We start from the raw sequence: 20,428 nt of genomic DNA on the forward strand, positions 1-20,428 counted from the left end.
TCGAGGCAAAGGGGGCACCGTGAGTAGCGCGAAGGGAGTGTGAAAGCCCAGAGCGGATGCAGGCACGCTGGATGGCAAAGGCTGGCAGGAGAAGGGACAGAAACAGATGGAAGGAGAGACGCGGGTTTACAAAAGCCAACTCGCTTGTTTAAGGAACCGGGACTTGATTCCAACGGTGGGAAAGAGCCGAAAGCGAACAGTGACTCTGACTAGAGAGTGTAGGAGAGCCGGGCCTGAGGAGGTGACGGGGTGGCCGTGAAGGCTGAAGAGGCGACGGGGTGGCCGTGAGGGGAAGGGTTAAGGAGCCTGAGGAGCAAGGTGACCCTGAGAACCAGCGGACAGGACCTGGTGACTCCACAAGGAGGGGAGCAAAGACTCCCAGGTGTCCAGACCACGGAGCTGAGAGGTTGACCCAGGCACGAGATGTTCACCAATCTCCTCAGCCTCCACCTGCAAGCCCCCCTGGGCCCCTCCCGGTATACGTGACACGAGTTCGCAACCGTGGCAACACAATCAGGGGCAGGAGCACTTCCTCACCATTCACCGACCCTCTGACCTCTCACCACCCGGCGTGGCCCTCCTGGGACGCGGTCCTCGACAACTTCCGTGTCGGACTCCATCAGCGAACTTCCCGTCTCATTTCTGGTCGCTAGCCATCGTCCCCTTCGACCTGTCCTTAGAAACGACTCCCTCGCCCAGGGAGTTCACGCCTCCCTGGTCTCCCTCCCTTCGCCCACCCACCCGTGTTTCCTCTCCTCGTCTCCCTGGGATTTCAGTTCTTCAGGTGACGCCCTCAGCCTTCTCCAAGTCCATTCGAACCCGTCCTCTTCGTACGGCCTCGGGGGGGTGCCGCCGCGTGGAGGGCTGGGCTGCGGAGGGGCGGTGGCCCCGCCCGGCTTCCCACCACCCGGCTCCCGCTCTCCTGCCCTCCACACGACACTCACTCCCAACGGTGAGACAGGAAGCCCTGCCGCTGGGGCCGTCATCCTGGGTGTCTGCTGCGCTTGTTTAAGGGGTCAGCACAGTTCAGCGGTCTTTAAAAAGGAACCTCTCGGCATTGCAAGTTCTATCTGTAGATTCAAATCCCAACCCCGCCCCTTCCTGGTGAGCGACTCAGGGCGGTTTACCCGAGGAGACGCGGGCTTTTTTATCTGGAAAACGAGGACAGTAAGAGCAGCTGGCGAGGCAGGTAATTGCGCAGATCAATGAGCCGCTACAGCAGAGCACACGGCCAGGCTGCCCCCCCCGCCCCGGGTGAGTCTCCGCTGAACGTGAGCTCTAGTCACGCTGGTCCAGGGCACGGCAGGCCACGCCACCATGAGACCGGCTGGCCGCACGGACACGAGTGTCAGTGTGGGGGAGGATTTCCTTTCTTAAGAACGTACACATCATTCATTCCGAGGACACGTGGGACCAGTTCAAGTCGCCAAGTACTGACTGGGTAAGTACTGAGAGCATATTAAAACTACTACATTAGGTGGGCTTTTCTCTGCTGTTCAGAGGGGCGTCAGTGGATCTCAGACACCCAGAAAGAGCTTCGGAAGGGTTGCGACAAACGCCCGGGACCCCGTGCTTAGCTCTCCACCCGCAGGCGCTCGGCCACACAGACGCGACAGGAGCAAACCTGTAGCACGGGGTCGCCTGATGGCACGGCACGCCCGGCCTGGATGGCTGACGACACCCCCGGGCCCGCGTGGGTGGCTGGAGACGAGCCCTCCTCACTCCCAGGCGCACGCCACCCCGGCCCAGAGGGACAGCGGAGAGGGGCGCCATCCGGCGGGCACCCCGGAGTCCCGGGGAGCGGTCCAACCGAGGACGCCGCCCCGGTTTCTGAGAGGGGGGCCCCCGAACAGGGCGGGCCCGGGAGACTCACCGTTGGACGCTCGCATCTGCCGCCGGCGCCCCACGCGGTCCAGTCCGATGGGGGTGCTCTGGGAGAAGGTGAAGGGCCGGAACCGGGCCGAAACCGCCTTGTAGGGCAGCACCTGGTGAGCTGGCACGGGAGGCCTGGCCGCCGGCTGCAAAAGGAAAGCAGAGGGCTGTGAGGAGGTGCCAGGAAGTGGCACCTTTCGCAGGCTCTTCACACACACGGCTGTGAGCAGCTCGGCGGCGTCACCTGGGAGCCGCTCACAGAGGGGAGGGGAAGCGCCTTCTCCAAGTCGCGTCACGAGCCTCAGGCCGCACCGCGGGGTTCGGCTGCCACGACTTACCCCAAGATTTTCAAAACCCGGTATCGACTCACGCGCTGCCTCTCACGCCAGCGACACACCGAGGGGTGACACTCAGGAAGAGCAAAGCGTCCAAGAGGACAAGCAGATTTAGGAAGGGGTGGCCTCTGGCGCAGAGGCGGGGTCACAAGGAAGACGTCTTCCCGGCAGAGCCGCCAGGGGCGGCCGGTGCCCAAGACCAAGTCCGGACGACACGCTCGGACTGGCGAGCCCGTCAGGCGCTGCCACCACAGGCGCCGGGTCTCAGTGGGACCCGAGTCTTCCTCACCTGAGCTGTCGTGACAGTTGAGCTTTGTTTAAAAGAGAGCTGGTTCTCCCCAAATCGACCCGGTCTCTCTAGAAGGGCCTGTGTCCCCTGCTGACCTTCCACAGGCACCATCCCCATAACTAAATCGGAGGCCCAGTCGGTTTAGGCCTTCCTGAGGTCCTCTTAGCACTTTCCCACCCAACTCCCTAAATGAGCCTACAGCGCGTAAAATTATCTCACCGCGCTCCTCGTGATGCTCCAAAGTGAGATAATCTCTAGGCGCTTTCGATTTTCCCCACACCGCGTTTCGAGCTGAGAGAGATTATAGTTTGCTTTGGTTCAGAATTACTTCCTAGCGCGGGGCACGTCTTCCCACAAGAAGTTCACGGTATTCTTCCACTTCATTTTTTTACCTTAAGAATTCAATTCAGTTTAACGCAATTAAACAAGAGGTATTTGAGCGCTTGCTAGAAACAAGGCGTTGGGACGGGCTTTATAGGGAGAAGTTCAACAGAAAATCCAATACCAACACAGGCTTTCCCTTTCAAGAGAATTTCGAGTTTTTTACAGTATCAGCTAGCAAGCTCAAAAAGTGAAACCGGGCACACACTCATATACCGTTCTGGGAATCCGTGACCACGTCTCAGCAAATACCACTTGCCGAACGTTATCCTGAACAGGGCCTTTATTTAAATGTCTTGTAGCCGCAAAGTGCTCTTTGGGTAACTGATAAATACTTCTAATCTATTGGTAAAGAGCACAAAATTGGTGGAAAAAAGTATTTCCTTAGCTCCTAAAAAACCGACTCCTTATCTTCTTCTCATCCTTACATTTTAACACTGGAGGGCACTTCCCCTTCAACAACTTCTTCCATGAAGCTCACTAAATGTGCAATGCTACCTTTCCCCTTATTAAAGTCTCGAGTCATTTAGAACCAACAGCAAACCGGTTTCGCATATTGTTGGAGACTCCAGGAGAGACAGGAGATTAGTAAAAGCCATCCACATGCCAGATTGTTAGTTTAATTCACGCGTGTTTCCAAAGTCAGGAGGAAAGGCTGGGAGTCTAGCCTCCGTGAGCAGAGAGGAGAAAGAAAAGCAGCGGCCTGGTTGGTTAGTCTGCAGCAGAGAACAAAGGCCAGGAAGCTGGAGGCCTCCGCTAGCTTTGGCAGAAGCACACCAGATCTTACTTGGGTCAGAAGACTCTCTATTTCCTCTGTCTGGCTGTTCCCATAGAAGCTGACCCCGCCTATCACAGAGATGGGGCGTCTTCTCCGGCCGCCTTTGGGACAGCCCACGGCAGGGTTCTGGTCTGCAGGGTCCATGGAGGCCGTGTTTGGCTGCTGGTCCCCGTCCACAGTGTCCTCTTTCTGGGGGTCCACAGCAACGGAGTCTTCAGGAATAGAGAGACTTCGGTTGGCCAACTGGCCATAGTCGGAGAGCGGTCGGGGCCTTGACCTTCTCCCAGAACCCCACTTCCTCCTGGTGATCCTCTGAGCCTCTGTCCTCTCTTCATCCCGTGATGAGCCCCGCCTCCAGGATTCCTCAGCCACAACCTTTTCAAATGCGAACAAGTTAGGTGAGCACCAATGTCCAGGAAGGTATCGGAAAAGAACAAGCTATGCGCTCCCTCCCATCCTCTTTAGCCTTGCCTCAAGGCTTTCTTGATCTATTTGTTTATTTTAAGAAGTTATTTGTGTAACAGAAAGACGTAACTGAGACCTGCCTTAAAATAAGCACGACTTTCACCTTTCACTGCAGGCTGAATTAAGAGCGTAATTTAAATAGTGATGTATGGTGACCAATGAGCTACTGCAAAAGATATTAAGAAACTAAGTACCACTGTGAGTTACTAGAAAGAACTTTCAACTGTGGTGTCACCCAAAATACACATACCAATGGCACGGGGAAATGCAGGAGCCCAGAAGGAGAAAGGAACGCGGAACACGTTAGGTGCTACTCTAAGGTATTTTCCTGCAATAATCTTTAAAAACGGAAGGTGCTTTAATAAGATTAAGTCTGGGCTGTTAAGGCCTGACATTCAGTAAGTTAAGTCTGATGGACCCGGGATTCAAAGAGCCAGATCAGGCTACTAACTAGCTGTGTGATCTGGGACAAACAAGGAATGACTAACCTTTCAGGACTAGACAATCCCACAGCTGGAGAGTCTGTGGTCCTAAATTAGCCACTACTTTCAAATTGTTCCAATACCTTTTTCAGAGGCAACGCAATGTACCAGAAGAGGAACTATGAGCTTGGAAATGGGCAGCCTTCTGTGTGAGTCAGGCGGGGCCACTAGCTACCTTTGTGACCTCAGGCCAGTTACTTAAGGTCTGGGGATTTGGTTCGGCAACGGTTCCCTGGGGAACAATGGGTCCTTGTGTGGGGGAAATGCTGTGACAGCCCTTATCAGCCACAGTTAATTATTGCTGTTAAAAAAGCAGTGTGTGGAGTAACCATCCCCAGGCTGAGCCCTGCCAGGGGATAACCTCTGTCTCAGCAGACCCCCCAAAGCCGGGTCAGAGGAGAGTTGCTGCACAGCCCATGGGAGGGAGGGTGCAGCCGACTCTGGTCACACGCCTGTGAGCCTAGACACCTTCAGTTCTCCTACCCCTGGTCATTATTTTAAAAAGATATAAACAATACAGACAGACAAGGGCACGTGGCAGAGATGTCACTCAAGGGCAGGCAGAACAGGCCTCCCTGGCCTAGAGACCTCCAGCAGAACTGTCCCGGCGCAGCCCGGCCCTGCCCTGAGGACCAGCCCAGCCCAGGAGGTCAGCTGCTGGCCAATCAGTGGCAACTAAGACCTTAAATATAGCCGTTCCCTGAGATCATACACAGTTGACTTCTGGGCGACACAGGGGTTACAAGTAACGACCCCCACCCCAGCACCACCACCTACCGTGCAGTCAAAAATCGGCTTGTAACTTTCGGCTTCCCTAAAACTTAACTACTAATAGCCCACTGTTGGCTGGAAGTCTTACTGATAACAGCTGATTAACACATATTTGGTATGTGTATTATATACTATGTTTCTATAATAATGTAACCTAAAGAAAAAGATACTAAGAAAATCATAAAATATTTATGGTATTATACTGTATTCATAAAAAAGAAAAAAAAAGGCACACATAAGTGGTCCTGCACAGTTCAAACCTGTGTTGCTCAAGGGGCCGCTGTACTATGAAAAATCTGATAGGGCGCCTGGGTGGCTCAGTCGTTAAGCATCTGACTCTTGGTTTCCGCCCACGTCATGATCTCACAGTTTGGTTCCGGAGTTCAAGCCCTGCATCGGGCTCTGCGCTGACAGCGCGGAGCCTGCTTGGGATCCTCTGTCTCCCTCTCTCTGCTCCTCTCCCCCAACATAAATAAATGTCACAAAAAATTTAAAGAAAAATCTGATGAAAAGCAAAGAGAGCAGAAAGAGATTTATGGACACTCTACTCCACCAACATCATTTTTCAGATCAGGAAAACCAAAACCCAGGGAAGTTGAGTGACTTGCCCAGGGCCACACGGCCAATGAGCAGCAACAGAGACACTGAAATGTGGGCCTCATAATTTGTGTAATAATTTGCAGAATTGTGCAAATTTGCATAAGTGTGCATAATTGTGCAACATTTTCCCACTGTACCAAGTTACCTCTGCTCAAAAGCTAATGAGTACTAGCAATCACTGCTTACCTTGCTACCTGCTGATTCTGACTCCCTGAACTTCATGTTTAAATCAAGTCACCGCAGAGGGGTCCAGAGAGCGCCACTGTGGCATGAAAACTGTTCTGAGCTGAAGGTATTTAAGCATAGGCTTCCCCCCACCTCCCTGAACTCTCTTATCTCCCTGGAAGCAGAGGTCCCAAAAGAACTCAGCAGTCGGGGCACGTGGGTGGCTCAGTGAGTTAAGCGTCCGACTTCAGCTCAGGTCATGAATTCGTAGTTCATGGGGTTGGAGCCCCGCATCAGGCTCTGGGCTGACAGCCCGGAGTCTGGAGCCCGCTTCCGAGTCTGTGTCTCCCTCTCTCTCTGCCCCTCCCCAGCTCATGCTCTGTCTCTCTCCCTCAAAAAATAAATAAACATTAAAAAAAAAAAAAAAAAGAAAGAACTCAGTAGTCATAAATCCATTGCCTTGGGATAGGATTTTCTTTCTTCTAACCAGGGAAGATGTGACTCTTATCAGCTGAGAGGAAAAGTCTCAGCAGACGTTGCCACAAAGCTATCAGACCTCCCGTTTGCTCTCCCACAGGCCCCTTTATCTTTCCTAAATCACTGGGTTTCCCATAAGTGCCCTCTCCAGCTCCCCTGCCCCTCATAAGAGGAGATATATACCTCCACCTCTAACCACTTCCTGGAGTCACTTTTTCCTGTGAACTCCCACTGGTTCACATGAAGAAAAACCCGTCTTTTCTCTTGCTGCTGTCTTTTGTCAGCCAGTTTAATTCCACGCTCCCCACGTAGTAAGCCTAAGGGGGTGGGGGGGGGCGGGTCTTTCCTCTCTGACACTACACCAAGGGAAAATATGAGAAATCATGAAAAGGTTAGTTTCATTTTTTTCACTGCATATGAAAAACAGGATTCTTATGGAGAGTTTAACTACATTATTAAACCAAATGGCACCATTTAAGCACACAAGAATTAAAAGGTTCAGAAACAAGGTGTTAGAAAGGTCCAGAAGCAAAACAAAATTACAGGCAATGAGTAGTCTGACTGGTAACAAATCTACGTGTGGTTTTTTGGTTTGTTTGTTTTGGGGGGATTTTTTTTGTTGGGTTTGGTTTTTTTGTTGTTTTTTTTTTTTGCACTTATGCAACATGTGACATGCCTCACCGAAGCTTTGCTAATGCAGACAGGAAAACAAGAGGTTGTCTTAGTGGTTCAGGTAAGAAATCCTCTGAGACCAAAACACACTCCAGGAAGTGAGGAGGCTGGATAAAAGCAGGTATGCTCAAAGCAGGAAACGACAGAGCAGGAGACGTGCCAGGGACGGTCCCTTTAACACGTCCTGCCTCAAGTGTCAGCTACTGCTCCCACTGGGGTGGGGGTGGGGAGTGGGGGGTGGGAGGCGGGGGCACAGGATATACATAAGAACAGTGATTCTACTAGAACTATTTCTGCAGTCCCACTGAAGAGATAAAAGGAGAAACCAGCCTTTCTACGTGGCATTGCAAAAATTAGTTAACAGGACAACATATACAATTGAAATGTCCCCTTTACTCCTAGCGAGAGGGAGAGACAGTGATCTTTAGCCAGAAGAGACCTGCATCCCTTGTAAAAACAAATTTGAGCTTTGATGCATGTTTTAAAACTGAATCTCCTTTTGGCAAAGTCTGTGTACTTCCGAAATACACCGAGGTGCATTCCAGGGAACACGGTTTGACTGTGATCACAGGATCATACCTGCAACTACAAACCCCCCGCCACCGCCACCACCGCCAACATTCCCCGACAAGTTACAACCTACCCCAGACTCCGCCACAGCTGGTGGTGGCCTACAGACACACTGAAGGAACAAGCAGTTGACCATATCCGTGCTGTCTCAGATTCTTTCTGGCCTTTAAGACGTGACAGTGAGGGTGCTGAGCGGCCATGCCAGAGGTATGCCCACCTCGGCTTCTCACAGTCCAGCAGCCCAGCAGCCGGAGCTTCAGATCAATCCAGGGCTCCAAGCTTCATTGGCCAATTCACACCCAAGTCATAAGCCTTTGTAAACAAACTCTGCAGTGGAGTGGCTGACCTTTTAACTCTTGCTTCTCTGGACAGTTGTAAAGTACTTTCCCTACTCAGGAGCCCTGCATTTTTTTCTTCCCACACAAGGTTCCCTCCTTTGCTTCCCAAAAGTAAAAAGCCAACGTAGATCTTAATACCTCCAGTGAGATACTTCAAAACATTTTTTGAAACCACAGTGAGAGTAAATTATTAACACAGGAAAAAGACTGGCACAAAAAACCCTGATGTCACATATATATCCATTTAGAAGCTTGGTCTAAAGGAAGTATATAGGATTAAATAGCAAAAGTTGTGGGTTGAATTCTGCCCTCCCCTCTCATAACAGGTATGTTGAAGCCCCAACCCCCAGTACCTGTGAATATGATCTCTTTTTTAAAAAAATTTTTAAGGGGGCGCCTGGGTGGCTCAGTTAAGCGTCTGACTTCGGCTCAGGTCACGATCTCACGGTCCGTGAGTTCGAGCCCCGCATCGGGCTCTGTGCTGATGGCTCACAGCCTGGACCCTGCTTCGGATTCTGTGTCTCCCTCTCTCTCTGCCCCTCCCCTGCTCATGCTCTGTGTCTCTCTGTCTCAAAAATAAATAAAACATTAAAAAGAATTTTTAAGTTTATTTATTTTGAGAGAGAGTGCAAGCGGGAGCGAGGCAGAGAGAGAAGGAGAAAGAAAATCCCAAGCAGGCTCCGCGCTGTCAGCACAGAGCCCGATGTGGGGCTCGATCCCATAAAACGTGAGATGATGACCTGAGCCGAAATCAAGGGTGGGACACTCAACCAACTGAGCCACGCAGTCTTCGGAGATGCGATCGACTCAAAATGAAGTACTGGGTTAGGCGAGCGCTAAGCCAACGGCTGCTGTCCTTAGAAAAGAGGGAAATTTAGACACAAAGCAAAAAGGAAAGAAAGTCCTAGGAGGACAGAAGCCGAGATCAGAGTGGTGCATCTATAAGCCAAGAAACTCCAAGCACTGCCAGCAAACACCTGAGCTGGAAGAGGCCAGAACGGAACCCAGACCTCTGGCCTGTCTGACAATGAGAATAAAAGCCTACTGTTTTGAGCCATCTAGTTGCTGGAAATTTGTTACAGTCGCCTTAGGAAACTAATACGGCAAACTGATTCAGAAGAAAATACTACAAGCAGGGAAATTTAGATGCTTTGAGAAGATGGAAAAAAAACTAAAGCAGAGCTTTTACACTGGACGAGCCAAAAGTGTTCTCAAGACGCAGACTAGTACAATCAGCAAGCCTCCCACGTTTTCACAGGTTCTCAGTGCCCCGAACACCACGGGGAATTCAGGTACAGCCACGGAGCTGGAGGTGGGACGAGAACACATCTCGACAGCTCGTGCTGCAAGCCAGTATCGACAGATGTGGCTCTTGACCACCAAGATGTGCCAGAACTACACCCGGCACGTGTTCCCTTACTTAATCCCCACCGCCACACCGCGAGGTGGAACTACTCGTGACATCCTACCGATTCAGACGTTGGAGCGATGACGTGCTCTGGTTCACAGAGCCAAGGGAGAGCGGCCCCGTTTTACAACCCAGTCTGTCTGACTTCAAAACCTCCGTCCGTTCCACTCTGTATCTCTGCGTCCCTGGCATATGCTTGTACGGAAGGAAAACAGAACTTGGTAGGTCTTCCTACCCTCAGCTGTAGGGCTTCTTGGAATGCAGGGGTGGGGGCTGGGGGGAATGACAGGAAGGGAAGCTCTGTAAGTGCCCCTGCCATCTGGGGAAAGCTGGAGACCCCTTCCCCAATGACATGCATAAAATAAAAATATAAAGTAAGCTCATTACTTTGAAATATAATTATCAAAATATTAAAAGGATTGATATAATAGTATAGACAAAACACAGGGATTAAGAGTACTGGCAATAGGGGTGCCTGGGTGGCTCAGTGGTTTGAGCGTCCAACTCCGGATTTCAGCTCACGTCATGATCTCACGGGTTTGTGGGACCAAGCCCCGTATCGGGCTCTGCACTGACAGCACGGAGCCTGCTTGGGAATCTCCCTTTTTCCACACCTCCCCCACATGCACTCTCTCTCTTTCTCTAACCCTCTCTCTGTGCACCTTCCCTGCTTTCACTCACTCTCTCTCAAAAAATAAGTTGATAAACTTAAGAAAGAAAGAGTCTTAGCAATAGGTCTAATAACTGCCACCCTTTGGAAATACTGTTGAATAAGCGAAGAGATTTTAAGACATCAGCGATGTGAAAAAGATCTGTGGTTTCTAGGAGTGACAAAATCACAGGTGTTGATAAAATCGCTCCGGTTTGATGCCTACGTTCATAATTTAAGGAAATGCTACACTTCACCTACAGGGGAGTGAAATTAAAGCCCCTACTCCCAAATTTCTGCTGACAGAGCCCTGGGATGAACCGAGGTTCAAAACTCTCCGTTTACATAGTCTCACTTAAGACTAGTCTATAGCACCAGCTCTGGGCTCCAACTCCACAGAAGTATAACTTTGGGCCTTATATATTACAAGTTTAAAAAGTGTTCTCTCAGGGGTGCCTGGGCGGCTCAGTCCATTGAGCAACCGACTCCTGATTTCAGCTCAGGTCATGATCTCACAATCATGAGATGGCTCCTTGCGCTGGGTGTGGATCCTGCTTGGGATTCATTCTCATTCTCTCTCTCTTTCTCTCTCTGCCCCTCCCCCACTCACATGTGTGTGCGCATGTATGCACACGATCTCTTTCATAAATAAATAAATAAATGGCATCTCACCATTTAAAGCTATATGTCACTAATTTCCCTTAAATGATGTCACTTAATTTCCCTTAATGTATCATAATAAAAAGGATTTTCCGTAGGCTTTTTTTTTCCTTTTTTTTTTTAGTGTGGGTATTTTATTTGGATTATAGAGTGCTTGGAATGGGATGGGTTATAAGTATATGTCCTACGATTCTAAGTGAGGGCGGGAACTCATAGGATCCCAGATCAGCTACTACTTTTTAAGGAGCTCAAAGTAAGAACAAGAAAATCTTTACACATTTAGAAAGAAGTCTGAGCACTAATGACATTCTTCTCTTTTTGTTAAAACACTAAAAAGACAATGTTTTAGTTACTTAGAAATCGTAAATTTGTATTTCTAATCTACCTAAAATTGTATTTTCAGGTTAGTAAAGAAGGCATTGTTATACCCATTTTGGAGACGAGAACCCAGTTCACAGAGAAGGCACCAGATTTAATGAAAGACAGGGAATGTGAGAGATCAGGCACTTCGTTCAATTTCATCTTTGCAAGGCCAGCACTAGACATGACGTGCCCCCCGTTTATAGATATAAGTAAGGAAAACGCAGTACGGTTTATTGCAAAAACTCTCAGCAGCAACTTGCACAAACACCGGACCTCAGTAACATTGCTCCATAAAAAGCCTCGGTGTGCTTATCACTTTTACATCTCTCCACTTCCGGATGCTGCTTCCCCTCGCACTTCCTCTCTGGGCTGCTGGTAGGTCCTCATCAGTGTGTGCACATGCCCGTTTCCCCAGACTCTTCCTCTCTGCTGCTTCCTCCCGTTTCCCGTATCACATCTCACCTTTACTCTCGTTCACAGCTCCACTCCCTTCTCTCTCCTCGTTGCCCACACTTTTCCCTTAAACTGATCACATACGGAACGCAAACACTGTGGTTTTGTTTGACTTCCTGAATCATGTTTGGTTTCTTCTCCTGAATTTTTAGAACGAGTGGGTGGAATAATCTTTCTTTCTCCAAAGCTTCCTTTTCTTTTACAGACCTTGCTGGTGGTGGCGGTGTGTGTGGGGGGGGGGGGGGGGGGCAGGGGCTGTACTAGCATTAAGGGGATGGCGGGGACCGTACCAGCCTTACAGGGATGGTGGGGACTGTTTTAACATTACGGAGGTGGCAGGGACTGGACCAGCATTGTAGGGGTGCACGTTAAAAATGGCCCTTCCACCACCTGGGTGTTCTAATTCTGTCTCCCTAACTTTCTAGGGTGCACACGTCTTTTCCTACCACACTTAGGCTAGTTCAGGAATAAACAGTAAGGTTGAGGGACTTCTACGGTGGGCCGAGCAAGGAGAGGAAAGAGGCAGCCTCTGACTTGGTGTGAAATAAGTAACTGGCCAAACACTCATCACTCACCTAACGACCACCTTAAAAATCATGCATGGTCAGGCTGGCTCCGCTCCACCTTTCAAAGTTTCCTCTAGTTCAGGGACCATGCCGGGAAGGGACAGACGCCATCATAAACTTGTCCCTTCCCTTCTTAGACCCCAGATTTGGACTTCGCCTGGAGGTGGACGGGGCCTGGGCAAGAAACAGAAGGAAAGTGGGAACGTATTTACTGGGTTTGTCCTTCTGTGGCTCAGGGGCACAAATACATGTTAATGCTGGGTGACATTCTTACTAACAAGCTGCATCTTTAAGACACAAGGTTCCAAGCTGTAGGAAGACAGTGGTTGTTGGAATTCTGACAGCAAATGAAACACAAATGATTAACCAAAAACTGTTCTGATTGTTAGCAAATGAGATTACACACACATAGAGAATTTTGACACACCTCTTAAAAACTAAAGAAAAAGAGAGAAGAAAAGAAACAAATGCAATCTGGAAAACTGTGGCCTTGTCCCTTGGGTTCAGGGGATAGATAGGCCATTTGCTAAGAAAAATATTATACAGTATTAAAAACATTTAAAAATATGTTAATGCTTCTTAACGCCTTGAAGTAAAAGGGGCGTGCAGTGGACTTCAACTGTCCTTGCCTGGTGAAACTGATGATAAAAATGCTAAAACAGAGCTGGTGAATCTACAACTTGTTTTATAGGCAGAATCGCTCATTCACTAGAAATGCAAATATTGAGGTTCATGAGGGAACACAATTTAATACGCTTAGCCCGATTCTGTACGCGTTAAGAAGGCACTTAAGGGGGCGCCTGGGTGGCGCAGTCGGTTAAGCATCCAACTTCAGCCAGGTCACGATCTCGCGGTCCGGGAGTTCGAGCCCCGCGTCGGGCTCTGGGCTGATGGCTCGGAGCCTGGAACCTGTTTCCGATTCTGTGTCTCCCTCTCTCTCTGCCCCTCCCCCGTTCATGCTCTGTCTCTCTCTGTCCCAAAAAAATAAATAAACGTTGAAAAAAAAAATTAAAAAAAAAAAAAAAGAAGGCACTTAAGTATGAACATTTTATTTATTTATTTTTATTTTTAAAATTTTTTATTTATTTTTGAGACAGAGAGAGACAGAGCATGAACGGGGGAGGGTCAGAGATAGAGGGAGACACAGAATCGGAAGCAGGCTCCAGGCTCTGAGCTGCCAGCCCAGAGCCCGACGTGGGGCTCGAACTCATGGACTGCGAGATCGTGACCTGAGCTGAAGTCGGACGCCCAACCAACTGAGCCAGCCAGGCGCCCCAAGTATGAACATTTTAGACACCACTGACGACTTAGAATACCAGACTGAGAAAGCAGTGTAGCTGAGGTCATCCTCATTTTATGCAAAATCAAGAAATGAAGTCTGCGTGACTGTGGTGAGCCCCATCCTGACTGTGCCCCATGCCCCTGACATCGTGGGAGGGCGGTCACCACTGACCCTGTGTGAGCACAGGGCTGATGAGGAATTTCCTCCCCAGGCCTGTGTAATAATCACCTAAGGCAATTCCATTTTCTGGGCTTATCTAAAAACTCAGGCCATACTACTAAGTCAACAGTGGCAAGACGGTGGTGAGTTTGACACCCAAGCAGAGAAAATAATAGAACTGTAAGCTGTACTTTATGCCTGGACTCATTAAGAGTGAAGACACATTTTTCAGAGAGAGAGACAGAGTGTGAGCAGGGGAGGGGCAGAGAGAGAGAGGGAGACACAGGATCCAAAGCAGGCTCCAGGCTCCGAGCTGTCGGCACCGAGCCCGACGCGGGGCTCGAACTCACGAACCACAAGATCATGACCTGAGCTGAAGTCGGACGCTTAACCAACTGAGCCACCCAGGCACCCCAAGAGTGAAGACATATTCTAAAACCATCATATTATAAAATTAACATATACAATGATCCCATCTTAACATCTTGAAATGTATCTCTGAAATGCATGCTGAGGAATACAGAGGTCTACTCAAACTTTCTTTTTTTAAACTTATAAAAAGCATGATTTTATAAAAACTAACTTACTTTCCTCTTTTCCAAGTACTTACTGAGCACAACTAAATATTCCAAAATCATGAACCATGTTTTAGATTTGAATATATTAGAAATCCACTGTTTTTCTAAACCCTTTTGAACATTATAGATTTCTTTCCTAATCTGTTTTGACTTTTCTTGTACAGAGAAGGTAAAAGGACCCAGGACAAGAGGGTAAAGAAAAATGGGCAGCAGATGACGAGGTCCCGGCTGATTCTCTAGTGGAAGAAGATGGAGAGAAATGTCTGTTCACAGCATTGCTGGCATGTCCAGCCATGAATGACAGCAAACAAACATTCAAATCAATGGCCCCACGTGACTTCAGAATCACGAAAACTAAGGGTTTCTAGATTAAAATGCAGAATAGCAACTTCACAAACCATGAGTAATTAAAAATGCTTCATGCATGTATAAAGGGGTGAATGGCTGAGTTGATGGATAACTGAGCGAATTAATGGACAGTTCTGGGTGGCAAAGAAGCTGTTCCCTCCCTACATTCAGGTGTGATTTTGTAAAAATGAGCCTGATTTAAGTTATTGCTTAGTTATTATCACTAAGTATTTCGAAACCCATAACCATGTTTTAGACCAGGAAACAACCATCCGTTCCTGTCTCCTTCATAGCTATTTGAATTGTGCCACCCTGAAAACAAACCGACTACATTTTTCCTCCCCTTCTTGTCAACAACCCAGTTTTGAAGGCGCCCTACTTAGTTTCAGATGTGAACTACAAGGTAATGGGATCTTTTCCAAAAGTAAGTGTCCCCTGCTGGCAACAGAATGTAAAAAGAAAGATTTGGGACTTTGAAGAAAATCTCTCTTCTGCATTTCAGTTTAAGCTCGCAGCATTACTGTGCTGGAAGGAGAAAGAGAGAAGGCGAACAGGAGGCAATGAACGAAGAGCACACAGTGACGGCGAGTTGGACGAAAGAACCCAGAAGAGGCAGAGGAAGTAATGGCATCACATGGATTCTCTCTTCCAGCAACACTCACTGATGGCGGATTGCGTCACTTGCCTTGAAACTTGCAAGGGTCCAGGGGCACCTGGGTGGCTCAGTCGGTTGAGCATCCGACTCTTGATTCAGGCTCTGGTCATGATCTTACCGTTTCATTAGTTCGAGCCCCGCATCAGGCCCGGCTTGCGCTCTCTCTGTGTCTCTCAAAATAAATAAACTTTAAAAACAAATAAATGAGTAAGCTTGCAAGGGTCCAGCCAATGAACCTAATCAAGAAAACACTGACCCTAAATTGGATGTGTTGTTCACCAGGAATGCTTCTGCTGTGAGTGCCTGGCCTGTCTGTACAGGGACAGTCGCAAAGGTAAGGCGAGACCTACAGACAGCACCAGCGGCATTTCTCTTTATTTCTACTGAGGGATCTGAGAACGTGTCCTGGTGCAAACAAAACATCTTGAAAATGTTTAATTCAAAACTTGGCAGTGGGAGGGGCGCCTGGGTGGCGCAGTCGGTTAAGCGTCCGACTTCAGCCAGGTCACGATCTCGCGGTCCGTGAGTTCAAGCCCCGCGTCAGGCTCTGGGCTGATGGCTCAGAGCCTGGAGCCTGTTTCCGATTCTGTGTCTCCCTGTCTCTCTGCCCCTCCCCCATTCATGCTCTGTCTCTCTCTGTCCCAAAAATAAATTAAAATGTTGGAAAAAAAAAATTAAAAAAAAAAAAAACTTGGCAGTGGGAGAATTATAGATGAATAATTTATAACACAAAAAGAGTAAAAATATAACACCAAGTATACAACAGAAGTTTGTTATAAGCAAATGTGTAAAAATGTATATTACACATTGGAGAACGGGGCTGGAACACCTGACCTCAGTCACAAACTGTATTTAAGGCTCCAGGCCTCCTGTCTCCCCACCTGTGGGGCTGACCTACAAGAAATGGCGGTACACAGACCTAGGGTCGCACCACTGTCCACTGTCCAAGGTGGCGTGCTTCAACCCTGTGTCAAGTCAACTACCAAAAGAAGCTGCCGGAAGCTAAGTTGAGCTGCTGAGCCCATCCTCAGTAGCCAAAAAAACCTCACCTAGAAGAAAACGAAGAGGAAAGGCTCTGACTTGGGCAAGACTAACTGTGGCAGGAACTGGCCCACGCTCAGTGGGAAGAACGCCAATCATGGAGTCAAAAAAGAAAATGGAATGGAAATGTATCAAATATACCAGTGTTGGAAACAGGGCCTTTACGAATCCCATCTCATTTAATTAAAACAACCTACGCAGTAGATACTTACAGGCTTCTGTTTTACAAATAAGAGACATGATGAGATTCCACCAAAGATCTGGAAACTAGCAAATGGCTAGAATTTAATTCTATGTGCCAGCTGCCAAGCAGATGGTGTTTTTTGGGCTTTCCTCCCCATTCTGAGACCTGGTTCTAGGCCCAGCTGCCACTCAGCGGCTGTGTGACTCTGGCAGAAGGGTCTTACAACCTTTCTAAGCCTCAGTTTACCCATCTCTTAAGGCAAATACAAAAATGCTGGCCTACTTCGCAGGGTGGCTATGAAAACCAAATGCAACAATGTTATGTGACTTTTATTAGCTTAAAAACTGTTATATAAATGCAAGAGGTTACTACTGATACTTGTATTTCTAATCTATTTTTTTACTGATACTTTTGTTTTTAAGAGACAATTACATTTTTTTTCATGTTTTTGTTTTGTTTTTTCAGAGACAGAGAGAGAGAGAGAGAGAGAGAGAGAGAGAGAGAGAGGAGAGGCAGAGAGAGAAGGAGACACAGAATCCAAAGCAGGCTCCAGGGTCCAAGCTGTCAGCACAGAGCCCGACTCAGGGCTCACACTCACAAACCATGAGATCATGATGTGGGCCAAAGTTGGACACTTAACTTGACTGGGCCAGCCAGGTGCCCCAAGAGACAGTTACATTTTTAGACTTCCAAGTGAGTTGGTAAAATTCCGGTTTCCAGCACTGGGTGGAGCAACTGCTCAACATATTTTTTTTTTTAGATTCTTAAAATTGTTTTTTTGCGGGGGCGCCTGGGTGGCTCAGTTGGTTAAGCGTCTGACTTCAGCTCAGATCACGATCTCGCGGTCCGTGAGTTCGAGCCTCGCGTCGGGCTCTGGGCTGATGGCTCAGAGCCTGGAGCCTGCTTCCGATTCTGTGTCTCCCTCTCTCTCTGCCCCTCCCCCGTTCATGCTCTGTTTCTCTCTGTCTCAAAAATAAAGAAACATTAAAAAAAAATTGTTTTTTGGGGCGCCTGGGTGGCGCAGTCGGTTAAGCGTCCGACTTCAGCCAGGTCACGATCTCGCGGTCCGTGAGTTTGAGCCCCGCGTCAGGCTCTGGGCTGATGGCTCAGAGCCTGGAGCCTGTTTCCGATTCTGTGTCTCCCTCTCTCTCTGCCCCTCCCCCGTTCATGCTCTGTCTCTCTCTGTCCCAAAAATAAATAAACGTTGAAAAAAAAATTTTTTTTTAATTGTTTTTTTTTTTTTTTTTAAGTAATCTCTACACCCAACGTGGGGCTCAAACTCACAACCTTAAGATCAAGAGTTGCATGCCCCATCGACGGAGCCAGCCGGGAGCACCTTCTCAACACGCATCAGAGCAAATTCTTTATACCACCATTTCTTGATTAAAAAGTTTTAATTTCACTCTTTTGCCAAAAGGAAATGTTTGTATTCTGTATGAATTCATATCCATTTGGTAATATAAATTCACATCCAACTGATTAATACAGTTCAATGAGAGAAATAGGATTGTAGGCTACCTTTTAACTTTTTCAGGAACAACTCTTACCTAAGCAAGAGTTAACTGGGGTACATCTGCGAAGAGAAAAGCCCAAACCTAAAATACAGAACACTTAAAACCTAGAGGAGCCTACAAACTTAATACCTACAGCCTCAGCCTGGACAGCAGATCTCAAACTTCAGTGGGGCAAAAATAATTCCCCCGGGTAGCATGTTAAAAGTCCTGATTACCGGATCTGGACTCCAGTGATTCGAATTAAGTAGCTCCAGGTGGCCTCAAGGATCTGTACTGTTAGCTTGTATCTTCATTCCAAACTTTGAGAAACTCCAGTTAGACAATCAGAAGTAATTTGCAAAGTTTAACTGGTCTGTGTTGAAGTATCTGACCAAAAGCACCAATCTTAACGATAACAAAGATTGTGATTATGATAAAGCCAGCTTTATTGAGTTTAATGTGTTCCAGGCATTGTGGTATCTCCTAAGCACTATTTCATTTAATCCTGGTAAGTACTATTAACTCCATTTTTAAGGAAACTGAGGCTTATGTAGGTCAAGGATACAGCTGGTTAGTAGGGAAACCAGGATTTGAACTTAGCCTGACTACAAAGCCCACCGATTTTTTATCCCAGAGTTCCTCCACCACTCAAAAATGTTGGCATTGGTGGCTGGCAACCGCATCAGTGCTGGTTTCCTAGGAATTTACCATCTGTGAGTGTTCTTCCCTCTGCAACTTATCCGAGCGTCCCCACCCCCTCCCCAGCTTTACTGCCATTATTCTAAATGAAGGCAACGTTCCCAATGGTCATTTGTTCCTGGACTGTGAGTGGTGGGAGAAACACAGGTAACATTTAGTTTATATAGCAACACGTGGCAATTTGCCGTTAGGCGTTTCTGCCAATTAAATCTATGGTAGTCCTTCCAGTTGCCATGGCAACTGTGTGTCACATGAACGTGTGGAAAAGTGATTCCCAACCTTGGATGCTCTTTGATCTTAATTATTACAGGGAAGTTAAGATGAGGAAAATGAACCAGGAGAAAAAGATATACTGGCATCGTAATCATCAAGCTAAAATTTCCCCCCCAAAATACTGACACTCTTTTTCTGTATTTTATAGCTTTATTAAGGTCTTATTATGCATTAGTTATGCACAAATTAAAACGAGGCACCAAATAAAAGTAAATATTAAAACCTTAACAGATACACTATAATACCGTTTCATATCATTTAAGTATTTCATTTGTTTAGGAAGTTTAACAGGAATAGCATTAATATGGTACAATTATGAATATGATACATTACTATAACTAATACCTGACTACATATGGTTATTATGGTAATTCTATAAAAACTAGACTCCTGCTCAGTATATATAGGGATGTAATTCTGTCTCCTTCTTCCTCCTTCGTTTTTTCATTTTTAAAGCAATCTTTTTTTAAGCTAAGTTCTAAACCCAATATGGGGCACAAAGAGTTGCATGCTCTACCGAATGAACCAGCCAGGTGCCCATTTACCCCCTTGTTTCTAATGGGAAAATCCTACTTGATGACATTGCACCAAACAAAAACTGTTCTAGAAACAAGCCACTTTAAAGTTCAAGAATGACATGATTATGTGTATAGACTGTTCTTTAGATTCTCCATTTTTAGAAATAATTTTAGAAGTGGCTTCTTAAATATATAAAGTTCAGTAGCCTGTCAAACACTGACCACCCATTCAGAAATACTTTGAAACCTTCACTGCAAAAGAGATACCCCTGTTTATGTAATGATGAACATAAATCTGTTTTAGAGCAAGTGGAAACTTCTTTTTAAAAAGACAGAAAATGATGACTTAATTGTTAAAAGGCTACCTTCACATTTAGGCTCATGACCTGTATTTTATGATTTCATAATATTTCTGCAAGAGCTCTTTTTCTCTTTCCTTCTTCTGCAAAAAGGAAAATAAACCAACACAAAACACCTTAGGAGAAACTACACACAAACTAGCACAAGGATGACTAACAGAAAGCACACCAATTCCCTTTACGACATCCCACAGGGTGATGCTGAACAAATACCCACCCCAGGGTTGCCCACTTAGGGAATACGGTATAGCAGGTGTCCTCATAACGAAATGTTAACTTCACTAGAAAAATATTTTTAAAAGCACAAATAGGGGCCGCCTGGGTGGCTCGGTCCGTTGAGCATCCAACTCTTGATTTCAGCTCAGGTCATGATCCCAGGGTTATGGTACCGAGCCCGGCATTGGACTCCACATTGAGCGTGGAGCCTGCTTAAGATTCTCTCTGTCCCTCTGTCCTTCTCCCCCAGCTTGTGTCCTCTTCTCTCCCTCTCTCTCTAAAAAAAAATAAAATAAAATAAAAAAATAAAAAAATAAAAATAAAAATAA

General features: G+C 47.2%; 1 protein-coding gene across 7 annotated transcripts in view; it reads right to left on the reverse strand.

Annotated features, from left to right (window-relative positions):
* SPATA13 (spermatogenesis associated 13) overlaps window positions 1-20,428 on the reverse strand; it is a 349,273-nt gene that overhangs the window by 53,879 nt on the left and 274,966 nt on the right. For 5 of the 7 annotated variants that reach the window (XM_045041159.1, XM_045041126.1, XM_045041098.1 and 2 more), the window contains 2 exons: window positions 3,665-4,030; window positions 1,874-2,018 (listed from right to left, as the gene is read on the reverse strand). In XM_045041159.1, coding sequence (XP_044897094.1) covers window positions 1,874-2,018; window positions 3,665-4,030 — 511 coding nt within the window. Of the gene's footprint in view, window positions 1-1,873; window positions 2,019-3,664; window positions 4,031-7,930; window positions 8,382-20,428 lie in introns of those variants that run through there. The other 2 variants (XM_019819646.3, XM_045041265.1) reach the window with 2 other exon arrangements.

Source organism: Felis catus, chromosome A1 (assembly GCF_018350175.1).
Source record: "Felis catus isolate Fca126 chromosome A1, F.catus_Fca126_mat1.0, whole genome shotgun sequence".
In the NCBI taxonomy this organism is placed as follows: Eukaryota; Metazoa; Chordata; class Mammalia; order Carnivora; family Felidae; genus Felis; species Felis catus.